The sequence below is a fragment of the Diaphorina citri genome, unplaced genomic scaffold (genome assembly GCF_000475195.1).
Source record: "Diaphorina citri unplaced genomic scaffold, Diaci psyllid genome assembly version 1.1 scaffold285, whole genome shotgun sequence".
NCBI classification, from domain to species: domain Eukaryota; kingdom Metazoa; phylum Arthropoda; class Insecta; order Hemiptera; family Psyllidae; genus Diaphorina; species Diaphorina citri.
In genome coordinates this window covers 25,826-38,082 of record NW_007377721.1, presented here as the reverse complement: position 1 = coordinate 38,082, position 12,257 = coordinate 25,826, and the positions used below count along the sequence as shown (strand labels likewise).

At 39.0% G+C, this 12,257-nt stretch overlaps 1 protein-coding gene across 1 annotated transcript; it reads right to left on the bottom strand.

Annotated features, from left to right (window-relative positions):
- Window positions 1-3,674: 3,674 nt before the first annotated feature.
- On the bottom strand, window positions 3,675-12,208 carry LOC103507069 (zinc finger protein 330 homolog). The gene is made up of 8 exons (XM_008471511.3): window positions 11,867-12,208; window positions 11,328-11,347; window positions 10,711-10,861; window positions 7,996-8,227; window positions 7,364-7,528; window positions 6,550-6,672; window positions 4,631-4,810; window positions 3,675-4,492 (listed from the first exon to the last, which is right to left on the bottom strand). Exons 1-7 carry the CDS (start codon window positions 11,984-11,986, stop codon window positions 4,656-4,658), a joined length of 966 nt encoding a protein of 321 aa, XP_008469733.1. The 5' UTR covers window positions 11,987-12,208; the 3' UTR covers window positions 3,675-4,492; window positions 4,631-4,655.
- Between the last annotated feature and the right edge of the window lie 49 nt (window positions 12,209-12,257).

Genomic DNA, 12,257 nt, shown 5'->3' with positions numbered 1-12,257 from the left:
ATAACGCATCATATAGGTACGTACATACCTACCTGGGAACCCCTTACCATACATGGTAAGGGGTTCCCAAAATTTATGAGTGCTCAAGATTGAAAAACTTGCAGTTTTGTGAGTATTAATCTGTGTACAACACGACGATGATGGTGATCAATCAAAGTACATTTCATATGGAGCAGACCATTCAGAGGCAATCGATCGATGGATCGACAGCGTGGACTATGTGTGGACACAGCTTAATAGATTAGTTGCGCTTACTTGGGTGATGTTTCAAAGTCATAGAGCAGGAAAAATGAGGACCAACGGAATTTTTCTTTTTCTTCTACGACTTCTAGATCCCGAGATAAATCGATTTAAAAAATACCGGTAAATCGTGAACTTTGACGTCACGGCATACGCTCCCGTAGGCGATGACGTCACATCAAATGTCCCGAGCAAAGCTCCCTCGCAGGCAACGCATTAATGTGTTTGTGCGCATACGTTTCTGCGCAGTTCTTTCTGCTCCTCCGCTAGCGCGCTTGCATAGTGGCGCTACCTAACGGACGAAAAAAACAACTGCGTATAGTCTGACGTCACACATATTTGAACTCTTTCATTAGAACGGAAAATGAAATTGAATTTTCGACCTTTTACAGTTATTTTTTCGGAGTTTTGACTTCAGATTTGGATTTTTCCCAACCTTTTACATAGGAATCGACCATTTATTTATAATTTTTACCCATTTGCAACTGCTCCATTGAAATGAAATTATTGTGAATGCCATATCGTCCAGTGGTAAGTATTCTTTATCAGACTTATTTTGATTCGAGCTCCCAATGATAGGTAGCAGAGGTAGGTTAATAATAATCACAAGGAAAAGGTTCCTAGATTGCTAGGAATTATTTATAGACTGTCTCTGACGTCACGAGGTGATTGTAGTAAATAGGAACCTAAAAATGAGAGAGAAGTTTAATGGATAGTGACGTACAAAGATAATATTATTACAATAAATAATAGGAAATTGCATTAAAAAACAGACAAGATAAATTGGTTCAATAATAAATGAGATGCAAAAGGTACCTAGTGCGTTGAAAGAGGAATAGCTGTAGAGGTAGGTTGGCCATTTTATGTCTGGCACGAAAAGCCATTACACAATATACTATTTACGTAAATAGTAATAAAGGTACTATAGAAGATGCCCAATGAGGCCTCCTAGAACTTATCATCAGAAACACCAAACAAATATCGGGACGAACGTTATCCTAAATAGATAAGGTTCGTTCTCGGAACGGTTAGCTTTCTCCTATCCTTTCTTCTATCTTCAATTTCCGCATGATAAGATCTGCGTTGTTACAGTTCCCTCTATCTGACCTCTTACTTCGTTCTCGGAACGGCTGGCTTTCTCCTAGCCTGTCATCCTACTTTCAATTTCGGGACAAGTTTGTTACAGTACCCTCTATCAAACCTCCTATATACTCTCCAGAAGCTACTTCGTTCGGTCAATTATAGGTAAGGATATTGTGTATTTGCGCGCTAATGATTTCCTGATTGCTTTTATATTCGCAGAAAATACCTGAATGCTCTGACTCATAACTTCATTAATAGGGACTGATAGGGGAGAGATGCCAAAAAACGGACCCTTGTATACAATGCTCAAGAGTGGACCTAAAGCTGTGTCCACACATAGTTGACGCCGTTGATCGATGTCGACTAAAACCGGTGGTTTTTACACTACCTCGACAATACAGATTTACCTCGTCGATCGACGGCGCAGCGTCGACTATGTATGGACACAGCTTAAGATATTTCGAACCCAAGGTGTTCACGACAAGTTTGCAAAGAATATGGACGTAACATCAAACGTGATGAATATATATGCATGGCTGACGTTCTAATACCGTTTGTTGATGGCTAAATTTTGGACCACTCGGCCTTGTGAGGGCAATTTCAAGGAGCTGCTGTAAATTACGAAGTGTGAAATGGAAATATGACTGAAAAGAACACTTTTTGATGTAGTGTTTCATGATTTTGCTTGCTAAAATTACATAATTATGTATCTGTTATTGTAGAAACTTCAATCAGTGAAAAAGGATCGCTACCTCGCTCAGCAACTGTAAACTATGGGTAACAGAAAGTGAAACAAGGATTTGTTACCCACTCAAATCTAAAGCCTCATAATTCATCAGGATCCATATTTACCAACTCCCTCCCTACAGACAAGAAATGACATCACTACACCGGTACTAATTGGGAAGGCAATCACAATCAAATTTATCAGCGCGATTTGAAGCATGAAATAAATTTCAACTTGGTGTTCCGCGCTTATTGTATTGATAAACAGCGTCATATTTCACCGAGGTGCGACATAGGTGACAGTTTTAACACTGCATTGGCTCTACCAAATTTCAGGTGGTATTCCCCACCAATACCAAAATGAAAATGGCTACAAGAAAATACGCATTTTGTTTGTATGTTATGTTGAGCACAGTCTGCACTATGATCCAATATAATCCATACACAAAAAGCGCACAGCGAGGACTGTTTGCCCCCACTAGGTGTAGGTTTAAGTTTAAAGGATGGTTTACGCTTCTACAAATCTACGAATGATCTACGAATCGATATTGATCTACGAAACGGTATTGACGGACTTCACCCGAAACACGTCCGCATTAAAAACTCTTACTAGTTAGTACCCTGAACTTTATCAGCATATTGCCTCTCTGTAGCAAATACTTTGCTGATTGACTGTTGCTGATTTATTCCGCGCATTCTAAGTTGACTAATACCTATCTTGGGCCCTACCTATCTTGGGCCTACCTATCTAATATTACCTATCTTGGGCCCTACTGGACTTTAAAAGGCCCCTAGCCTAGAGGACTTTTTTTGTGGATAATGATGGGAGATCACTGAACTAGAAACTAGTACCCCGGACTTTATCAGCAAAATGGATTGGATTAACTATAAAATCTTTAAAAACTTCACAAGGACTTAGATGTTCACAAGAAGACTCGGGTTAATATGTATGGAAACCTGTTTTTTTCATTGGATAAAGCAAAGTTCAGAATTTACGTAGAAGCCCCTGCTGGGTTGGAGAATTCGTTTGTCCATGGATAATAATTTGTCCACTGTCTTTCCTATCAAATTTATTTGTCAATGGTCCTTATGACGTCATAGAAGATGACCTTAAGGGCAAATGACATCATATGTATATTGTGTACAAACACTACCAACAAAATATTCAAAGTTCCTTTTAGTATAATTATTTAATGGACCAATTCGGGGGAAAAAAGAATGACAAAAACAACTTATTTTATGTCCATATGGATTTTCTCGAATTTTTTCCCTCGATTTTGAAATTTATGGACTAAAGTTTGGCAACATTACTATCTCGATTCCTTGTTCAAAGTTTTCAGGAAGTCAGTCTTTTTCACGCCAAAATATGCTTTAAATTTTAAAAATTCTTTGAATTTTGAAAAAGAAAACAAACAACTTAAAAAAATCATCACAAGAAAAAACAGTGCACAATTTCTTCTAAATATATAAGTTCAAATATTTCATGATTTATTTTTCAACAGCATACAACAAACAACTGAAACTTTAACAAGCTATACCCCTAGTATAATTAAAACGCGACCCTAATATGTGAAAAAGAAAACAAACAACTTAAAAAAATCATCACAAGAAAAAACAGTGCACAATTTCTTCTAAATATATAAGTTCAAATATTTCATAATTTATTTATCAACAGCATACCTACAACAAACAACTGAAACTTTAACAAGCTATACCCCTAGTATAATTAAAACGCGACCCTAATATCACACCCAGGCCTCTTTCACAAAGAGATACCCGAGAGAATAAGAAAATTGGATATGGCCACATAGGGTTCGATGGAAGACAGAGCCTAAAAGTAACAATATAAAATCAACATAATATGGACAGAGCTAAAAGGTAAGGCCACACTTGTTCGCATTGGAAGGACTGTATTTTCGTTACTAGACAGGGAAAGTTCTTCAGTGGAAGGTAGGTAACCAACAAAAGAAGTTAATTCATAAGGCAATAAAAAATTAACCCAAAAACTCTATGATTGCTGTCAAATTAAGAAAATAATGTGTGCAAATTTTTGCACCTGGCTGGAACTGAACCCGCGGTTGACAGGTTAAAACGAACGCTTCGAAACTGTTTTTATGAACTGCGCCAGGCTTTCTAGCTCAAGCAAAAGAAAGAAATCTACCTCGAGCCTAGCTGCACAAAACAAACACTAGCCTTGGAAGGAATTTTAAATTGTGTTAAGCATACTTAAATGCTTGTCACAAATAACGTTCCCCAATTATTACACCTAGATAAATTGTAAGACTTGACTTGGACTCGAACCACCAACCTCCAGATCCAAAGTGTAACGCGTTAACCACTGCACCACTGAGGTTGGTCACTAGCCTTGGCATTAGCTATAAAGTCTAGTCCAGTTCATAAACACAGAACACGATCATTACAATACGAACAAATCTGCGCTTACCTTTCAACATCACACAGTGTAACGCGTTAACCACTGCACCACTGAGGTTGGTCACTAGCCTTGGCATTAGCTATAAAGTCTAGTCCAGTTCATAAACACAGAATACGATCATTACAATACGAACAAATCTGCGCTTACCTTTCAACATCACATTTCTATCACACTATTTAGCTTTCTCCTTCTCTCCTTCCACTTTCTTTTCGTCTTTCTTATCTTCAGTTTCTTCGTTGCTTTCCTCTTCATCTGATTCTTCTTCACTCGTCTCTTCTTCATCATCGTCGTCATCATAATCTTCATCGTCGTCATCATCATCTGAATCTAGAAATAAACAGAAATATTATTTGATGATTTTAGGAACCTTTTATTCTCTTTCTTTGCTTCTTCTACTTCTTGAAAAGAAAGAAAAAAATTACCTTCTCTAAAGCAGATTGAGCCCCCTATGTAAAACTGCCAGCCAGCTAGGGTGGTTAAGGTTCTTCTCCCTCTTAATCGTCCCACAACTAGACGCTAGTCTACTCACAGTTTAACACCCTCTAGCTAAACGACAATAACAAACTGATGCTTGTCCCTGTCTTAGTGGTTCAATGGTCAAGCGTTAACCTGTTAATCCGAAGATCATGGGCTCAAATCAAAGTTCAGACATGGAATTTCACCAACTAACTATTTCCTATGTACCAGTTTGAGAAAGAAAAATTCCATGCCGCAGCCAAGATTATGTGGAGGTGTGTCTACCCATAGTCGAACGGCCGTCGATCGATGTCGACTGAACCGTCCACACTACCTCGACAACATAGATTCACATCGTCGCGTCGACCGACATCGATCGATGGCCTGTCGACTATGTTTGGACAACCTTTAGGCTTAAAAAAAAAAGATGAGTGTTTCACCGCCGTTTTTATTTTGTAGCAATGAAACAACTGCTACATTAGACGCATGTGGTCTGTGTCGTAACATGCCCATCCCGTAGTATGCGTATGCCTCTCATCAGATGGGCGAGAAGAGACACAATACTTCTCATTTAGGTGCTGGGTCAACACGAGAACACCAGAAAGTAACCCGTTGAAAAGAACAAAAATAAAAGAAACAAACTTACAATTGGTAGCACCACCTCCTCCGTAGCTAAATCCACTGTATCCGCCACCTACGTCATAATCATCATCCTCATCATCATAATCATCCCCATTCAATTGCTGGCGACCAAACTTGTGACTTCGAGCTGAAAGGAAACAAAGCAGGGCTATTAGATTACTTAGAGTACAATACAATGGAATAACTAGGTAGTGGTTCAAACTGTAGAACTCACAGAAAAAAGAACCTGGAGGCCCCAAGGTCCAACCAAGTCAAAAATCTACTGAGGAAATATCCATCTCTGACAAATTTCGACAAATTCAGACAAACCGTTTGAGAACCATCGCGGAAGAAACATACTCAACTAGCAAGCGTGACTGCCTTGTAAGCAATAGATCGCGGGTTCGATTCCCGCCCGGGGCGAACTTTATCCAAAACAGATAAGGTTCGTTCTCGGAACGGCTGGCTTTGCCCTATCCTGTCCTCCTTCTCACTTTCATTTTGGGACGATAAAACCTCCATTCTTACAGTTCCCACTATCGAAAATGTGTAACCACAAAGCATCCAAAATGCAAAAGCAAACCCAATCGTTCTAATTTAGCAGAGATTCGTATAAGCTTAATCCGCCCGCCCTTTAGGACTGCTTGCCCCTACACCTAAAACACGAAGTGGGCTTTTTATGTAAAAAATTTAAAAAAAAAAGATGAGTGTTTCACCGCCGTTTTTATTTTGTAGCAATGAAACAACTGCTACATTAGACGCATGTGGTCTGTGTCGTAACATGCCCATCCCGTAGTATGCTTTGTAGCAATGAAACAACTGCTACATTAGACGCATGTGGTCTGTGTCGTAGCATGCACATCCCGTAGTATGCCTCTCATCAGATGGGCGAGAAGAGACACAATACTTCCGATTCAGGTGCTGGGTCAACACGAGAACACCAGAAAGTAACCCGTTGAAAAGAACAAAAATAAAAGAAACAAACTTACAATTGGTAGCACCACCTCCTCCGTAGCTAAATCCACTGTATCCGCCACCTACGTCATAATCATCATCCTCATCATCATAATCATCCCCATTCAATTGCTGGCGACCAAACTTGTGACTTCGAGCTGAAAGGAAACAAAGCAGGGCTATTAGATTACTTAGAGTACAATACAATGGAATAACTAGGTAGTGATCATCATAATCATCCCCATTCAATTGCTGGCGACCAAACTTGTGACTTCGAGCTGAAAGGAAACAAAGCAGGGCTATTAGATTACTTGGAATACAATACAATGGAATAACTAGGTAGTAGTTCAAACTGTAGAACTCACAGAAAAAAGAACCTGGAGGCCCCAAGGTCCAACCAAGTCAAAAATCTACTGAGGAAATGTCCATCTCTGACAAATGTCAAATTCAGACAAACCGTTTGAGAACCATCGCGGAAGAAACATACTCAACAAGCAAGCGTGACTGCCTTGCAAGCAATAGATCGAGGGTTCGATTCCCGCCCGGGGCGAACTTTATCCAAAACAGATAAGGTTCGTTCTCGGAACGGCTGTGGCTTTGCCCTATCCTGTCCTCCTTCTCACTTTCATTTTGGGACAATAAAACCTCGGTACTTACAGTTCCCACTATCGAAAATGTGTAACCACAAAGCATGCAAAATGCAAAAGCAAACCCAATCGTTCTAATTTAGCAGAGATTCGTAAAAGCTTAACCCGCCCGCACTTTAGGACTGCTTGTCCCTACACCTAAGCCTCGAAGTGAGCTTTTTATGTAAAAAATCAAGCTGAGAAATTCTAATTTTATACTTACTAGACATGCTGAGGTCTTTGGTTTGCGACGTTTCAAATCCACACTTGGGACACGGTATGGGCTTATTCTTCTCATACTTGAAGCCTTTACGTCTCGCGTGGTCCTCACAGAAGCAAATCTTGCAACGAAGGCAAGAGTATTGGCCTAGCTTGTTGCACGATTTACCTGGAATGAAAATAAATAGAAAATGATGAATTCGGAATTTGTGGCAAACGTTTGATAACTCTTTGTTAGTGTCACTGTTGCAGTACTACATATTTTCAAGAGATAACCTTTTCTTGGTCCTAGAATATGATCATCCTAGAGCCTAGAAATACGGTCCTAGATTATAAATAAATGGTAAACGTATTCACGATTCGTTTGGGAGACCAAACAACTTTTAAATAAAAATAAATTCATATCTGATGAGTAAAATTTAGGACCTGATTGACACCCCAGCTAAAGGCGAGACAGAAAAGCCTGACATGACCTTAAACAAATAATTAATGGGGCCACCTCTCACATAAAAAAGTAATAATAAAAAAAGCGGGAATTTGATCAGAAAATTTCCTCCTTAGTAAGAATTCAAACCCAGGACCTCCAGGTTGCAAGTGCAAACCACTCAGTCACAGGTGAGCTGCACTAACACTTACACTTGTAATTCTCCGACTCAAGGACTTGGCATGAGGCTTGATGTTCAAACTGGTCATCCTCACAGAGGAATCCCTCGCAGAAGCAACACTTGTACACGCGGCCTCCATGATCCCAAACACCACGTTCACACTCCAAGCACACCGCGTCTTGCAGGGGACATGTGCAGGCGTGCGTTTGCAAACACTTGCGCCCGTGACATATCCACGCCTCACAGAAATCGCAGATGGCACCCTGAGAAAAATATTGAACCTTTTGTTTATGCAGATTGAAGACCCTGACATGGAATGTGATTTAATATGGCAGAAGGATGCTATTGTTTGAATTTATTTCAATCTTCACAATGCAAAAACACTTGCGCCCGTGACATATCCACGCCTCACAGAAATCGCAGATGGCACCCTGAGAAAAATATTGAACCTTTTGTTTATGCAGATTAAAGACCCTGACATGGAATGTGATTTAATATGGCAGAAGGATGCTATTGTTTGAATTTATTTCAATCTTCACAGTTATTTTCTTTTTAAAAAGGTAGTGATTTAATGTCACTCAATTACTCCAAAAGTTTTAACTGACAGGGGTGCTACCCTCCATTTGCAAACAAGTTACCTGCCTTCCTATATTAACCTGACACAGTGTGAGGCCAGAGAAAGGTAGTAGCATTTGATTGTTTAGAAGGTCACCTATTAAGGAACCAACCATACTCAACATTGTTTTTCTATGGTCTATTCCGCTGTGCTAAACGAAAACGCCATATGTCAAAAAACCCTATTTTTGGGAAATCGAGTTTAAAGATTTCAATCTATATGGCAAACATACGTTTTTGACATACGGCAAAACGTTTTAGTGGTTTTCAAGGGGTTTAGGATAAAGAAAAAAAAATTATAGGATCAAAATTTAGGATGCCTTTAATGTAAACATTTACTTTTTCCTCTCTCTCCCTCATCCGTACCTCTCCATTTGTCTGTCTCGTTTCCACTTGAGTATTTTTTGTTTGCTAAAATACTTGCTCGCTACGTATTGAAAAAAATTCAAACTTGCTGATGAGGGTTTTCCAATGTCTCATAAGATGGCTGGAGTATGAACGTCTCGTTTTAGTCGTTTTATTGGTAGGATACCAAGATATAGGTTTAGCACTCAAATCTAAAGCCTCATAATTCATCAGGATCCATATTTACCAACTCCCTCCCTACAGACAAGAAATGACATCACTACACCGGTACTAATTGGGAAGGCAATCACAATCAAATTTATCAGCGCGATTTGAAGCATGAAATAAATTTCAACTTGCCGTTCCGCATTTATTGTTGTTGATAAACAGCGTCATATTTCACCGAGGTGCGACATAGGTGACAGTTTTAACACTGCATTGGCTCTACCAAATTTCAGGTGGTATTCCCCACCAATACCAAAATGAAAATGGCTACAAGAAAATACGCATTTTGTTTGTATGTTATGTTGAGCACAGTCTGCACTATGATCCAATATAATCCATACACAAAAAGCGCACAGCGAGGACTGTTTGCCCCCACTAGGTGTAGGTTTAAGTTTAAAGGATGGTTTACGCTTCTACAAATCTACGAATGATCTACGAATCGATATTGATCTACGAAACGGTATTGACGGACTTCACCCGAAACACGTCCGCATTAAAAACTCTTACTAGTTAGTACCCTGAACTTTATCAGCATATTGCCTCTCTGTAGCAAATACTTTGCTGATTGACTGTTGCTGATTTATTCCGCGCATTCTAAGTTGACTAATACCTATCTTGGGCCCTACCTATCTTGGGCCTACCTATCTAATATTACCTATCTTGGGCCCTACTGGACTTTAAAAGGCCCCTAGCCTAGAGGACTTTTTTTGTGGATAATGATGGGAGATCACTGAACTAGAAACTAGTACCCCGGACTTTATCAGCAAAATGGATTGGATTAACTATAAAATCTTTAAAAACTTCACAAGGACTTAGATGTTCACAAGAAGACTCGGGTTAATATGTATGGAAACCTGTTTTTTTCATTGGATAAAGCAAAGTTCCACAGTGTGAGGCCAGAGAAAGGTAGTAGCATTTGATTGTTTAGAAGGTCACCTATTAAGGAACCAACCATACTCAACATTGTTTTTCAATGGTCTATTCTGCTGTGCTAAGTGAAAACGCCGTATGTCAAAAAACCTTCCTTTTGGGAAATTAAGTTTAAAGATATGGCAAACATATGTTTTTGACATACGGCAAAATGTTTTAGTGGTTTTTAAGGGGTTTAGGATAAAGAAAAAAATATAGGATCAAAATTTAGGATCATAGGAACCATTTGGCACCAAAAATCATTTTATTTTTTTTTTTTTTTTACTTCTGGCATTTTCGCTTAGCATGGCAGTATTGGGAACTGGTGCTTTCAATGAGCTTTCACTGCTGGTTATAGAGTATAGAGGAATAATAATAATAAATCAGGCTGGTGTAAAAGGAGTTTACTTAGTAGTATGTCCTGTGCAGGAACCATTTAGCACCAAACACCAAAAATCATTTTTTTTTTTTTTTTTACATCTGGCATTTTTGCTTAGCATGGCAGTATTGGAAACTGGTGCTTTCAATGAGCTTTCACTGCTGGTTATAGAGTATAGAGGAATAATAATAATAAATCAGGCTGGTGTAGTAGGAGTTTACTTCTTAGTATGTCCTGTGTGTTAAGGCAAGATCACAGACACTTGATACTCACCACCATGCCCATTCCCGTACTGAACACTCCAGCATGTTTGATGACACAATCACCCGTCTTGAGCATACACTTAATCTTGCCACAGTGCCCACACTGTGGTAGACGTTGTACACTTTGACAGAAATAGCAGAAGGCACGGTTCTTCTGTTTTCTGAAATAGTCAGAAATGAGATAGAAATTTGCACTTATGGCAACAATCTAAAAACATGGAGAGATACCAAGGTTTGTTTATGGAACAGCTGGCTTTCTCCAATCCTTTCTTGCTTTTCTCTTTGCTTTTGGGATGAAAAGACCTTAGCAGTTACAGTTCCCTCTATCATTTTTTTTTTTTTTTTTTTTAATATAATCTAGTAATAAATCTTTATGACTCTTAAAATTCAGAAAGTTTTCTTTCTTGATTGATTGGCAAGTATGTTGGCAAGTAAATAGTTACATAGAAACTTAATTTATTTCATTTTCATAGGAAGATAGGTAGGGGGAGGGAAAATATCATTGTCTTTTTCCCACCACTAACATAACTTTTTTTTTTTTTTTTTCATCAGCCAGGATACAAACCCAAGGTTGAGAGTGAGAGCTTTGGTCCCTGTGCCCATGAATGTACACTACTTATAACTTACCTCTTGCATTTGTCACATTCCTGAAAACAAAGAAAGGAAGACAGTAAAAAAATCACTCATGTACAGTTTTAAATGAACAGACATGAGCTGTCAGCCAAGAATGATCAAACTGCCACACAAGCTCAGACATTGAGTTAATATTGATTCAGGCTGCTAGACACATTAAAACTATGAACTTTTTCTGTCACAGTGTGTTTAGCTTTGCTTGATGCCATAAATGTTCTTGCAGAACTAAAATGTTGCCACCATAGTTAGCTTGGGGGTAGGGCATCTACCTTGTATATACTGTCATGGGTTTGATTCCCCCCAGGGGCAGATTTTATCCTAACCAAATAAGGTTAATTTTCAGAACAGTGGGTTTTCTCCTTGGCATCCTGTCTTCCTTCTCTCTTCTTTTTCAGGATGGCAAGACCTTGGCAGCTGTTAGTCAAATGTCAAAGAGAATACCAATAACATCCATAACCAATTCAAAAATTTTAGACCCAGGGGTCAGTGAAGTTTTGCCTAGCAATCCACAGTAGGTATTCATCCCCACTTACCATGTTTGCATTGCAAGGGAACTCGGCAACCGACATCTTATCTCGGGCAGATCGGATCTCCTTCTGCCTCAGCTTCATCTTTTCAGCTTTCTTCCGCTGTCCTGTTTTCTTCTTGGGCATGATGAAAGATTATGAACACACCTATACGGAACACTCAATCGGCTACTTACTGGAACAGATACTGAACCTAAGGATGTTCAATTAGCACTAGCTCTGCAATTCACTGCCCATGTTGGGTGGGTAACAACTAATAAAGCAGTATCTCATTAATGATTAATTATTGGAACTTGAAGCTACACATTTTAATAATTATTTAAATCACTAATCACTTCTTCAAGCTCAAGCTTCAAGTTGGAAGAATTTCCATTATTCCATTCCGATTCCATTATCA